Below are 15,000 nucleotides of genomic sequence, written 5' to 3' on the forward strand. Positions count from 1 at the left end.
GGTTCTGTTCCTCATACATGCTCTTTATATGATTTGCAGGCATGGTGTTTAAAGAATTGATGACAGCTGGAACTAAAGAGGTGCGTGATGGGAAATCAAGAGTTCGAGGAGGTGTTTGTGGCTGTTATTCGACCAAAGAACACAGCCAGCCTTAACTCCAAAGAGTACCGAGCGAAATCTTATGAGGTGAGATGAGCTATAGGTGAAGCATCGTGCTTTAAATTCATGTTGGATATGTTTCAATGTTTAAATCTGCTTTACCATACAGATTTTACTTATTGAAGTTCCCCTGGAGGGAAAAGAGAAAAAGCGGAAGAAAATACTCCTTGGGACCAAAATCCAGGCCGACAGTGATCGGACGAAGTCAATTCTGGAGTATGTCGATGAAACCACGAAGCCCATATCCAATAACCAGGGCATAATAGGTGAGTGGTCGTTGCTGGAGGTGTTGGGTTTCAGAAGCTCATCATTCAGCTCTACGGCACAATAATCAGCTGTTAATTAGCTGCACTGACGCATATATACGATCTGTGCTGCAGGGAAACGTGTCGTGCACATGAGGAAGTTCCAGTTAGATGCTAACAGTGAAGGGAAGGAGGCCTCGTTATTTATTGTGCCAATTAATGTCAAAGGTAAGAATGCACACACTCTCATTGGTCCCCAAAATGTCATATGCAAATTAAAGCGAGTCATACAATATATATGTATATATGTTAAAACATGGTCATATTTTTATATATATATATGACTCACTTTAATTTGCATATGTTCAAATGTTTGGAGTCAGTAAGATTTTTTTTAAATGCTTTTGACAAAAAGTCACCAAGGCTGCATTTATATGATCAAAATACAGTAAAAACATAATTTTTATTTGAATATAAAGTAAAATGTAATTTATTCCTGTGATCAAAGCTGAATTTTCAGCATCATTACTCCAGTCTTCAGTGTCACATGATCCTAGAGAAATCATTATAATATGATGATTTGTTGCTCAGAAGCATTTTTTATTATTATAGGTTCAAAAGAACAGCATTTATTTGAAATAAAAACTTTTGTAACAATGTTAAAGTCTTTACTGTCACTTTTGTATCAATTTAATGAGTCCTTGCTGAATAAAACCTTTTAAAAAAATCATACCATACTGACCCCAAACTATATATATATATATATATATATATACCTTTACTGTGAGTTGTGTAGCGAGTCATGGCAGTGAATGCTGAAGTGAATATGGTCTGTATTCCAATATAGAAAACAGCAAGTCTGTTTATCACCCTGGGAGCCCCAGTTTCTACTGCCTTCAGGACATTATGCGTGTCTGTAGTGAAACCAGTGCCCATTTCTCCTCCACCACCTCAAAGATGCTCCTCGCTCTGGACAAGTAAGTTTGAACATCATCACTGACCATCAAAGTGTCCGAAAATCATACAAATAGGACTTCAGAGTCTTGTTATGATAATATAAAGACCATTTTCTTGTCCTCCTTTGGCCTATTTTCAGTTGAACGTTGGGAAGGACAAAGTTTATTTTACCTAAACCAGTAGCTTTTAGTTTAGGTCCTTGAACCATGATTTTAAAGTGCCCTTATTATGCTTTTTCGTGTAGTGTGTAATAGTGTTTCCACCATTCATGCGGTATTTAAAAGCTTGTGTTTATTGACTGATGAGGTTAGCTCTGTCAATATGTGACCCTGGATCACAAAACCAGTCACGAGTCGCACTGGTTTATTTGAGGCAATAGACAACAATACATTGTATGGGTCAAAATTATCGATTTTTCTTTTATCATTAGGATATTAAGATCATGTTCCATGAAGATATTTTGTACATTTCCTACCGTAAATATATAAAACATGTATTTCTGTGAGTGAGTGCAGCACAATCGCCAACATAAATGATCAACTTTAAAGGAGATTTTCGATTTTTTTTGCACCCTCAGATTCCAGATTTTCAGATTCGGCCAAATATTGTCCTATTCTAACAAATACATCAATGGAAAGCTTATTTAATCAGCTTTCTGATGATGTATAAATCTCAATTTCAAAAAATTGACCCATGTGACATGGTTTTGTGGTCCAGGGTCACATATGTTTTGTCTTGTTATTGTCACTGTTTATTTCAGGTGGTTAGCAGAGCAACACGCTGTGCCTCACGCCATCCCTGCACTCTTCCGGCCGGCTCCGGTAGACCGTGTGAAGACTAACGTGAGTAACCCGGCGTATGCAGTGGAGAGCAAGCAGCCCGACGGCCCGCTCCACATGGGCTACACGGCGCTGGAGATCAAGAGCAAGATGATGTCCCTGGAGAAAGCTGACTTGTGCATCGAGAACCCGCTCTATGGGTCAGATCTGCAGTACACTAACAGAGTGAGGCTTTCTCTTATGATAATAACCAGAAAAAAATTGCATTCATAAGCAATGCTCATAATTTGCGGTCAGTAGGATGTTTTTTATTTTTTATTTTTTATTAAACAAGGTCACATTAGTTGGATCAAAAGTTACAATTATAACATTACAAAAGATTTCTATATCACAAATGATGTCCTTTTGAACTTTCTATGCATCAAAAAATTCCTGAAAAATATGCATATGAAATATTTCAACATTGATAATAATCAGAAATGTTTCTTCAGCATATTAGACTGATTTCTGCAGGATCATGTGACACTGAAGACTGGAGTAATGATGCTGAAAATTCAGCTTTGATCACAGGAATAAATTACAGTTTAAAATATATTCACATAGAAAACAGTTATTTAAATTTTAATAATATTTCACTGTTTTTACAGTATTTTTGATCCAATAAATACAGCCTTGGTGAGCATGAGACATATAATACATAATAAAAAAACCAAAGCTTTGAACGGTAGTTTATTTAAGATTATGCATTATAGTCATTTGTCATGTGCAATATACCTTTTTAATTGATATTTTGAATACATAACAAGATTTGAACTCTTGCCTAAAGGTGGACAAGGTCATCATCAACCCTTACTTTGGTTTGGGAGCGCCGGATTATTCCAAAATCCAGATTCCAAAAAGAGACAAATGGCAGCACAGCATGACCAGCGTCACAGAAGACAAGTCAGTATATATATTTTTACGTTTACTATGCTGATGCTCTGTGTATTACATTATTAGGCTGCTAATAATCAGACTTCATCAAATACTGAATTTTCTATATGCCATAATCATTTGTTAACAAACAAGTATTCATGACTTCAATGAGCTCATTGTTTCCACCTTAAATTATTACATTGTTTAAGTCTGCTTAATATCTGCTTTATTTGATGCTCCCCAACAGACACTTTACTGACTAGAAGAAGCTTTGCATGCACTTATTCTACTAACATGTAATTTAACATTGTTTATAGTGTGGAATGTTAATATTTGCAAAGATTTTGTAAAAAAAAAATTTTTTTATGTATATATAAATATTAAATTGTATTTAAGTAACTTTGGATGTACTTATTCTACGAACCCAAACCCTAACCCAACAGTCTACTAATACTCTGAGTTATTGGACTATCAGAATGAAGTGTAACACTCAGTTGTCTGGTTCCTCTGTGTGTCCTGTAGAGAGCGCCAGTGGGTGGACGACTTCCCTCTGCACCGCAGTGCCTGTGAAGGAGACACGGAGCTTCTGACCAAACTCCTGGACAGCGGCTTCTCCGTTAAACAGCTGGACAGTGACCACTGGGCACCCATTCATTATGCATGCTGGTATATATCAACTACTTGTTTCTTTAAAGGGATAGTTCACCCAAAAATGAAAATTAGCCCATGATTTACTCACCCTGAAGTCATCCTAGGTGTAAATGACATTCTTCGTTCAGACGAACACAATCAGAGTTATATTAAAAAATGTCCTGGCTCTTCCAAGCTTTGGAATACATAATGGCAGTCAATGGCCGTTTCTGTTTTGAAGACCATCAAAGTGCATCTATCCATGATAAATTTATTAATCCCCCAGAGCCTGTGGAGCACTTTTATGATGATAGATGCACTTTTTTTTAATTCAAATATTTATTGAGTTTTTGTATTTTATAACAAAAAAAAATAATAATAAAATAAAATAAAAATAAAATGCATATATATAAAATAAAATAATAAAATAAAAACAAACAAACAAACATAAAACAGTGAGGTTCAGTGTAAATCTCTATAAACAGCTGATGTCAAAGTTACATTGTAGACATGTAGGTGCAGAAATTGTCCCATTGTTCCTTCATGGTTTCATTCGTACAGTGTAGTCTTGATAGATGCACTTTTATGATGATAGATGCACTTTTATGATGATAGATGCACTTTTATGATGATAGATGCACGTTTATCATGGATAGATGCACTTTTATGATGGATAGATGCACTTTTATGATGGATAGATGCACTTTTATGATGGATAGATGCACTTTTATGATGATAGATGCACTTTTATGATGATAGATGCACGTTTATGATGGATAGATGCACTTATGATGGATAGATGCACTTTTATGATGATAGATGCACTTTTATGATGATAGATGCACGTTTATCATGGATAGATGCACTTTTATGATGGATAGATGCACTTTTATGATGGATAGATGCACTTTTATGATGGATAGATGCACTTTTATGATGATAGATGCACTTTTATGATGATAGATGCACTTTTATCATGGATAGATGCACTTTTATCATGGATAGATGCACTTTTATGATGATAGATGCACTTTTATCATGGATAGATGCACTTTTATCATGGATAGAGGATAGATGCACTTTTATGATGGATAGATGCACGTTTATCATGGATAGATGCACTTTTATGATGATAGATGCACTTTTATCATGGATAGATGCACTTTTATGATGATAGATGCACTTTTATCATGGATAGATGCACTTTTATCATGGATAGATGCACTTTTATGATGATAGATGCACTTTTATCATGGATAGATGCACTTTTATCATGGATAGAGGATAGATGCACTTTTATGATGGATAGATGCACGTTTATCATGGATAGATGCACTTTTATGATGGATAGATGCACTTTTATCATGGATAGATGCACTTTTATGATGATAGATGCACTTTTATGATGATAGATGCACTTTTATCATGGATAGATGCACTTTTATCATGGATAGATGCACTTTTATGATGATAGATGCACTTTTATCATGGATAGCTGCACTTTTATCATGGATAGATGCACTTTTATGGACTTCAAAACAGAAACGGCCATTCACTCCCACTATCCCTTTAAGACAGTAAGTGTTTGTCCATGTTTCCTTAGTCCATAGTCCTGGATACACTGAGTCATGCTGCTCATGTGGGAAACATGAGTTTATATGCGGCTTAGATCCCATCATCTCTCCACTTTCATCAGTTCAATGACACCATGACATCAGTCTGCTTTTCCTCTGACTTCAGGCATGGAAAGCTGGAGGCCACCAAGCTTCTGCTAGAGAAAGGGAACTGTAACCCCAATCTGCTGAACGGGCAGCTGAGCTCTCCTTTACACTTCGCAGCCGTCGGGGGTCATGCAGAAATTGTGCAGATACTCCTGCAGAATCCGGAGATTGACCGAGTGAGAAATACAGTCTTTCATATTTCATTGCCATGCTCATTTCCCCCTGTTTTACATTCAGATTATTACCTTTGCCTTCACTCTCATGTAGGATTAATCTTTAAAAACACTTTTAATTTAATAATCTCAAAATTAATTTCCATTTTTAAATACTGTACATTACAATGTAGCCTAATGGCCAAATTCACTTGTAGCATTTTAAAACAACTGGTATTCGTTTTTAGAATTTTATCTTTTACTTGTTTAGACAAAGTAGTGTAGAATGTTTGTTTGTTATGAGTTTTTGTAAGAATATAATTTTTTATTATATTAATTATATTTAGGGTTTTTTTTGTTAGAGAAACTTTAAAAATCTTAAATTTTTTATTTATTCATTGAGGTGTGTATTTATATTTTTTTATATATACACACACACACACACACAAAATGTATATTAAAAACATATAATATAATATTGTTAATAGTGTGGAATGTTAATATTTGCAAAGAGATTTTGTAAAAAACATTTTTAGTATGTATATACAAATATAAATATTCAATTATATTTAAGTTATTAAAAAGTATAGTTTATTATTTATATATATATATACATATACACAAACACACACACACAATGTATATTAAAAACATATAATATATTGTTAATAGTGTGGAATGTCAATATTTACAAAGAGATTTTGTAAAAAAACATATTTTTATTATGTATATATAAATATTAAATTATATTTAAGTTATTAAAAATATAGTTTATTATTTATATATACATTTATACACAATAAATAAAAATTGAAAGTAAAAAAAAATAAAATGAAATGCTGTCCCTTGTCATTTTAAGCACATTGAGGACCAACAGAAACGATCCCCACTTCAACTATGTGAAGAAAACAAGCAAAACAACTGGGAGGAGACGGTGAAACTCCTTCAGCAAGCCAACAATAAACCAGTGAGTGTGAAACCACAGCGTTCTGCACTTCTGGATCAGCACTGCGATGTGAAGTCCTGCTAAGCTGCACGTTTTGGTTTGTTTCAGTACGAGAAGGTGAGAATTTATCGCATGGATGGATCGTACCGCTCCGTGGAACTGAAACATGGGAACAACACGACAGTGCAGCAGATCATGGAGGGCATGAGACTCTCACAGGAGACACAGCAGTACTTCACCATCTGGATCTGCTCAGAGAACCTCAGTGAGACTACCAACACACCTGACCTGACGGCTCCTGAAAAACTCAGATATCTGACGTGACTTCATGCTTTTCCTCTGTCGTGTTGTTTAGGTCTGCAGCTGAAGCCGTACCACAAGCCCTTGCAACACTTACGGATCTGGACCGAGATAGTGACCGATCTCACGGCTCTCGATCCACAACGGGAAACTCCACAGCTATTCCTGCGCAGAGATGTTCGGCTGCCCTTAGAGATTGAAAAAAAGGTTTCTGCCACACCGTCAATATCTTTTCTCAATCTTTACCAAAGTCCCTTTCAAGGAAACTACTTGTACTATGCCCTAAAAGTGTTTGTGTGAAGAAAAAGTACATACTTTTGAGTGTGTAGCAGAAGAGTAGACATGCTTTGGGTCAAGCTACTTCATCATAATTGTGTCCTTCACGAACCGCTCTGTCACATAGTCTCGTGCCTCCTGTCAATCATCTCGTCACAGTTAAAATCCTCCACATTCAATGTAACGAAACTTCCATATCGGAGAGAAATGTTGTCGCATGTTAATCTACCAGTCGTGGGTCTTTCATGCGGAGAACGATGGAAGCTTGTCTCTGCCACAGAATAAAACATTTTAAAAGATAATTGCGACTTTTTATCTCACAATTGTGAGTTTATATCTCTTTATAACACACAATTGAGAGTTTATATCTCACAATTCTGACTTTATAACACGCAATTGAGAGTTTATATCTCACAATTCTGACTTTATAACACGCAATTGAGAGTTTATATCTCACAATTCTGACTTTATAACACGCAAGTGAGACTTTATATCACTGAATTCTGTCATAAAAAGTCAGAATTGCGAGATGTAAATCGCAATTGTGAGAAACGCTTTAAATACAATATAGTTAGGTCTAAATCCATGTGATCACTTATATTAATGTTATATATATCATCCAGCCTCAAAAGCAGTATAGTTTTTTTTTCAGTGTTTATTTAAAAACATCCAATTATGCAGAATATACAATGGTAAATATTTAATTGATGAGTTGTCAATACAATATATAACAATTCAATATATAGGGTATGATTTTACCACAAAATTCAGCATATTGACATAAAATAATAACTGGAAATCCACATTTCTCTGCCTGGATCCAGTTGTTTCTGTGAATCGCAGCGATCCATTTGCTTCTCTGTTCTGTAGCTTTTGGCAGTCTGTAAAAATACACCTCAGATTTCTTGTCAAATCTAGCTGAACAGTCAAATTTTTTTGTGGCATTCACACTGAAAACCAATGCTGCCACTCAGTCTTTCTGCCACTCAGTGGGCGTGACTCGCATACACTATTTCGTGTTGCACTTCCTCCCATTCATAAGTTATATGAGTGCACTGTTTTTGCTCAGTCAATTTGTGCTCAGTAATTCTACCTGATCCACGTCGATGGTTAAACACTGTGTCCTAACTACACGCGACGTGTGACACAAGGTATCTTTTGTTTTCCATGTTAATCCGAGTGTTTATCCTAACCAGCCGCGACGGCGACACGTGACGACTCTAATTTAGAAACGGTTTCTATTTTTCTGCGACGTCGCGCTGGAACAACAAACACAAAGTGTGGCGATGATAATCTCAGGTGCTGTTTATGTGCTTTATGTAATGTTAAAAGCGTGTCATGTGACTCTGAATATCATGTAGTGCTCCAGCTTTGTAGCTGTAAAAGCAACAGTGGATAATTCACCTCAGATCTTCAAATTAAACAAATGGAAACAAGAACGTTCAAACTGTGAACAAACAAGTGTATTCTTTGACAAAGATTGTTTTAGTAACTCAGCCTATGTATTTTTAATAATGTTTTAATGGTGTAATATTTGTGAATTTGATTATGTAGCTGCTTATCCATTTTCTTGCGAGTGCCGTCGAGATTACTCTCTAGTGCCACGAGACTCCGCCCACACGCTGTTCTGATTGGCTGACTCCGCCCACACGCTGTTCTGATTGGCTGACTCCGCCCACACGCTGTTCTGATTGGCTGTGGGTTTTGATTGATTTTGACGCGTCTCGCAGTCGCGTCGTGTCTAGTGTGGACAGACACATTATTAGTCGCTGGAATCTTATCGCGTCGTGTCTGGTTAGGACACGGTGAAAGTCTCGTTCTGCATTTAGCTGTGAAATTAATGTTAGTTTCCCCCTCAGGTTGAAGATCCGCTGTCCATCCTCATCCTCTTCGATGAAGCTCGTCACTGTCTCCTCAAAGGCTTTCTATCAGCGTCCGACAGCAAACTCATCACGCTGGCCAGCCTCCTCCTGCAGATCATTTACGGAAACTACGACAGCAAGAAGCACAAACAGGGCTTTCTGAAGTATGTAGATCAGTCCTCACCACCACATATGTGACCCTGGACCACAAAACAGGGGTCAATTTTTTTTAAATTGAGATTTATTCATCATATGAAAGCTGAATAAATAAGCTTTCCATTGATGTGTGGTTTGTTAGGATAGGACAATATGTGGCTGAGATACAACTATTGAAAATCTGGAATCTGAGGGTGCAAAAAAATCGAAACATTGAGAAAATCTCCTTTAAAGTTGATCATTTATGTTGGCGATTGTGCAGCATTCACTCACAGAAATACATGTTTTATATATTTACGGTAGGAAATTTACTAAATATCTTCATGGAACATGATCTTTACTTAATATCCTAATGATTTGTGGCATAAAAGAAAAATCAATCATTTTGACCCATACAGTGTATTGTTGGCTATTGCCTCAGATATACAAGTGCGACTCGAGACTGGTTTTGTGATCCAGGGTCACACATATTGACAATTACTGTTTTCAGTGTTAGTGGTTAAGGACATGGGAATATGTTTTGTTTAATGCAGTGAGGAAAACCTGAAATCCATCGTTCCAATCTCAAAGGTCAAGAGCAAAGCACATCACTGGACTAACAGGATACTTCACGAGTACAAGGTGTGTTTATTCCACGTAATGCTCATCATGTACACTGCTCGTCACTGAGATATAATTAGTGTTTTTGAAGGAGTCTCTTCTGCTTTCCAAGACTGCATTTATTTGACATTAAAATATTGTGGAATAATATAATATTGTGGAATTAAATAGTTTGAAAGACAGTAACATCACAGATCAGTTTTTATAATAATAATAAAAAAAGTATAATTCTATTTTAAATAAAATAAAAATGTATCTGTGATGATACTGTCTTTCATTTCAGACACAAGCAGCTGTCACCAGCATTTCATTAAATCACTTATTAAGTTCAATGTCATTAAAGCTTTTACTGGATTTATCAAACTTTTTAAACGCACAGTTAAAGGTGTTACTTTGACACATTTCTACCTCGTTTGTCTAACGAACTACTAACTGGATCAAATCAGAACTGAATTGAAACCTTGTAACTCAAATTGAGAAGTTGTTGCACAAACACTCTCAGACGCCATGCTTAAATAACAGCAATTTAGAAACCAGGAAAACTACCATTCAAGAGATTAGGGTCGGTTTTAGAGAGAAGTCTCTATCAAAAATGCAGTAAAAATTCTGAAATATTATTCCAACGTAAATCAGCAGTTTTCTATGTGAATATATAGTCAAGTGTAATTTATCCCTGTGATCAAAGCTGAATTTTCAGCATCATTACTCCAGTCTTCAGTGTCACATGATCCTTCAGAAATCACTCTAATATGATGATTTGATGATTTCTGATTATTATCCGTGTTGAAAACAGTTGTGCTGCTTCAGACATTTTGGAAACCGTGATTCTTTGATGATTAAAATGTTTAAAATTGGAATCTTTTGTAACTTTATAAATGTCTTTACTGTTACTTTTGATCAATTTGAAACATCCCCGCTGAAAAAAGTATTAATTTCTTGGTAACACTTTACAGTAAGGTTCACTAGTTCACATTAGTTACTAACAATGAGCAATACATTTGTTACAGCATCTTAGTTAATGGTAATTTCAACATTTACTAATATATTATTAAAATCAAAGGTTGTATTTGTTAACATTAATACACTGTGAACTCACATGAACAAACGGCTGTATTTTTATTAACTAACATTAACAAAGATTAATAAATACTGTTACAAATGTATTGCTCCTTGTTAGTAACTAATGAACCTTATTGAAAAGTGTTACCAATTTTTATTTTGTTTTGTTATATCTTACTGACCCCCAAACTTCTGAATGTTGGTCTCTATGCATAAATGTTTTTATTGATCTGAATCTGCTCTGATCTTCTCAATTCTCCGTGTGTGTGTGTGTGTGTGTGTAGAGTTTGAGCACTAGCGAGGGAGTGAGTAAAGAGATGCACCACCTCCAGAGACTCTTCCTGCAAAACTGTTGGGATATTCCCACATATGGAGCGGCTTTCTTCACAGGACAGGTGTTCACCAAGGCCAGCTCCAGCACACACAAGGTCATCCGAGTGTATGTGGGTGTGAACACCAAAGGCTTGCATCTCATGAACATGGAGACAAAAGTGAGATTTTAATTACTCAAATCCTAATTACTTAAAAAGCATGCCGTATAATGCTCCGGATTCTGTTTATGAGTCTCCTGCAATAGATTTACATGCATCCAAGGTAAACACTTTTTCATATTGCAGCATCGCCTCATTTCTCAAATAGTCTGAAAACGGTTAGTTTGAAGGTTCACACCGTGTCGTAACTACAGACGACGCGTGATTAAAAAGCCTCTTTTCCACGTTAAATCCGAGTGTTTGTCCTAACCAGCCGCGACGGCGACACACGACGATTCTACTTTAGAAACGGTTTCTATTTTTCTGCGACGTCGCGCCGGAACAACAAACACAAAGTGTTGCGATGATAATCTCAGGCACTGTTTATGTGCTTTATTTAATGTTAAAAGCGTGTCATGTGACTCTGAATATCATGTAGTGCTCCAGCTTTGTAGCTGTAAAAGCAACAGTGGATAATTCACCTCAGATCTTCAAATTAAACAAATGGAAACAAGGACGTTCAAACTGTGAACAAACAAGTGTATTCTGTGACAAAGATTGTTTTAGTAACTCAGCCTATGTATTTTTAATAATGTTTTAATGGTGTAATATTTGTGAATTTGATTATGTTGCTACTTATCCATTTTCTTGCGAGTGCCGTCGAGATTACTCTCTGGTGCCGTGAGACTCCGCCCACACGCTGTTCTGATTGGCTGACTCCACCCACATGCTGTTCTGATTGGCTGACTCCACCCACATGCTGTTCTGATTGGCTGACTCCACCCACATGCTGTTCTGATTGGCTGTGGGTTTTGATTGATTTTGACGCATCTCGCAGTCGCGTCGTGTCTAGTGTGGACAGACACATTATTAGTCGCTGGAATCTTCTCGTATCGCATCTGGTTAGGACACGGTGAAAGTCTCATGGCGACAGCCTGAACCAAACTCTTCCAGTCTCAGCTACAACTACAGTGTTTGAGGCCGGAGCAAAGCAGACGCTGTTCGCCAATGAAAACCATAGACTGGAATTATGCAAATTACTAGGGATGCATTAATATGACAATTTTGGCCAATACCGATAATTTTTTATATTTGAAGCCGATTACCGATATATTGGTCGATAAATCTAAATAAATCCAAATAAAAACAAAAGTCTCACCATTAAAAGCCACGTCCCAAGCACACATAATGTCCTCATTATAATTGTATGTAGCCGATATCCTTTTCAAAGTGATTTTAGTCATATTTCAAGAAATTCAAAACCATCATGTCGAACAGTGCGCATCTGAAGTGTCTCAGCTGAAGGACATAATACATTATTAATCAGCTTTAATATATCGACCAGATTTTCTTATCGGGGCAGTAACGTTAACATTTAAAATGTACATATACCGATATATCGTGCATCACTAATTGTTACGTAGATATGTTACCGATGTAAGAGTGTAATTACTGTAACTCGTTTCAGCAGTTCAGAATCACTTCTTTAAGGCGAGACTACAGGCAAAAACACTATTTTGGGCTTTTTTTCAGACTAGTGGACAGAAAACATCCAAAATAAACTTTTAACTGTATCTTTTATCTATTTGAGTCTGTAGATTTCAATCACAGTATATATCTTTAAAGGCCGTTTTCTCTAAATGAGTTTTTCCTCCTACATTGAGCTAGAAATCTCTTACATACACCAAACTTTACAGTTTTATTCAATTTCTTATCTATATTATGAAGGTTTTTACAAAGGGGTTTGTTCATATAAAAAGTTTCCTGATTTTATACGACATTTTATTCCTATAAAAATGGCGTAAATTAAATTATTTTTGGCTGTTGACAGTATTTTCTGATTTGTGGATTGATAAATAGAGATATCTATGGGAGCTTGTTTCCGCCACTGAATAATAAATAAATAATAATAATTGCGACCTTTTTATCTCACAATTCTGACTTTTTTTCTCACAATTGCGAGATATGAAGTCAGAATTGTGAGAAATAGTCGCAATTCTGAGAAATAAAGTCGCGATTGCGTGTTATAAAGTCAGAATTGTGAGATATAAAGTATTCTGAGGTTTTTTTTCCCTTAGAATTGGGTTTTATATCTCGCAATTCTGACTTTATAAGATGCAATTGCGACTTAATTTCACGCAATTCTGACTTTATATCTCGCAATTCTGTGAAATAAAGTCAGAATTGCGAGATGTAAACTAAACGAGATTAAAAAGTCACAATTATCTTTTAAAATGTTTTATTTTGTGGCGGAAACAAGCTTCCATAGATATCCAATATCCCCTCTGTAAAAACATTTGGCTCTAATATATCAAATAAATGAAACTATAATTTTAAATCTGATTTTTTTGTTCTAGAAATGTATGCAAATTAGTGCATATTTAATTAGACAACGCCTCATTTGCATATTTAAACATACAATTTCAGAAAACTTGTAATACAATTTTTTTTTTTTTTTTGCTATTATTAATGTAATCAATCAACTGGTGAAGTTTAGTGATATTTATTAGTTTTTTTTTTTTACCCTATTCACCTGGGGTGTCTCGCCTTGAGACAAAAACTCTGAGTTTTGAAACTTTGCAGACCTTTTACATTCACATACAGCTTTATTACACACTACATGAAAGGTCATAATCTGAAAAAGCATAATCAGGGCTCTTTAAATCATACTGACAGATGCTTTTACATGGATTGTGTCCCTCCAATCTTTTATGTTTTATATATCAGGTGCTTCATCTCAGTCTGGAATATGGGACATTTATGTGGCAGCTCGGTCAGGCCGACCAATACGTCCAAATACACAGTCTAGAGAACAAGAAGAACTTCGTCGTCCACACCAAACAGGTACGAGTCTCTCTCTGCATCTCGCCAGTCACGTGACGGCGTGAAGCCCGAGTTTATCGTCTCCGTGTTTCCTCTCCAGGCCGGCCTCATCGTGAAGCTGCTGATGAAGCTGAGTGGACAGATCACGCCGAACGACAGAGCCGTGTCAGATAAATATGCTTACGGTTGAACCTATCACAGATGTCTTCGCATTTTGCCTTTTTTTTTTTTGTGTAGTTGTTTTGATTTTTATGCTATTTTAAAACTGACTAAGAGTTGTTTTTACCAAAAGGAAGACATTACGTATCATCATGATTGTTAACCTAATTTACCATGTTATATTTTCTTACTGTATATGGTATTATATGCATTTTATAATGTCATAAATGTGTGCTTTTAACAGTTTTTGTAAATATAAATGGCCATTTTAATAAAAAAAGCTCATAAATTATACAAAAAATGAAGTTTTTTATTTATTTCTCAATTCTTGCTGTTTTTTATCCACATGCAAATCAGTAATGCTTTATTAATATAATTTGTCACAAACACATTCCATGACCTTTACAGTAATTTAAATGTAATTGTAAAATCAAGAGTAATTCAGACCAATTTGTGAATCTGTCAGACTGACAATTTTTATAATTTTTGGTTCAAATAATTTAATGTTTAAAAAAATAAATAAAATATTTTTGGTTACACTTTATTTTCAAGGTGTCCGTGTTACAAGTGTAATTATACATTGAAGTACTGAGTAATAATAATTAATTACATACTTAGTTGCATGTAATTATGCACAATTTATAGTAATTACTATATTAACTGCATGTAACGTATAAAAAGGACATAGTAAAATAAAGTCACCATATATATATTTTTTTATTATTAAGTGAAACATCCATCATCCCCCTTTATAACTCTTAGACACAAGAACGTGTCACTGTTACCGTGCA

At 35.5% G+C, this 15,000-nt stretch overlaps 1 protein-coding gene across 2 annotated transcripts in view; it reads left to right on the plus strand.

Annotated features, from left to right (window-relative positions):
* krit1 (KRIT1 ankyrin repeat containing) overlaps positions 1-14,505 on the plus strand; it is a 15,319-nt gene extending 814 nt beyond the window's left edge. For both annotated transcript variants that reach the window (XM_084422883.1, XM_084422884.1), the window contains exons 2-17: positions 40-186; positions 269-425; positions 540-632; positions 1,252-1,381; positions 2,122-2,365; positions 2,967-3,082; positions 3,578-3,721; positions 5,426-5,582; positions 6,418-6,525; positions 6,613-6,769; positions 6,860-7,011; positions 8,940-9,106; positions 9,632-9,719; positions 11,042-11,248; positions 13,955-14,071; positions 14,151-14,505. In XM_084422883.1, coding sequence (XP_084279009.1) covers positions 88-186; positions 269-425; positions 540-632; positions 1,252-1,381; positions 2,122-2,365; positions 2,967-3,082; positions 3,578-3,721; positions 5,426-5,582; positions 6,418-6,525; positions 6,613-6,769; positions 6,860-7,011; positions 8,940-9,106; positions 9,632-9,719; positions 11,042-11,248; positions 13,955-14,071; positions 14,151-14,240 — 2,226 coding nt within the window. In that variant the 5' untranslated portion in view covers positions 40-87 and the 3' untranslated portion in view covers positions 14,241-14,505. The remainder of the gene's footprint in view (positions 1-39; positions 187-268; positions 426-539; positions 633-1,251; positions 1,382-2,121; positions 2,366-2,966; positions 3,083-3,577; positions 3,722-5,425; positions 5,583-6,417; positions 6,526-6,612; positions 6,770-6,859; positions 7,012-8,939; positions 9,107-9,631; positions 9,720-11,041; positions 11,249-13,954; positions 14,072-14,150) is intronic.
* The last annotated feature ends 495 nt before the right edge of the window (positions 14,506-15,000 follow it).

The sequence above is a fragment of the Rutilus rutilus genome, assembly GCF_951802725.1.
Source record: "Rutilus rutilus genome assembly, chromosome: 11".
Classification (NCBI taxonomy): Eukaryota; Metazoa; Chordata; class Actinopteri; order Cypriniformes; family Leuciscidae; genus Rutilus; species Rutilus rutilus.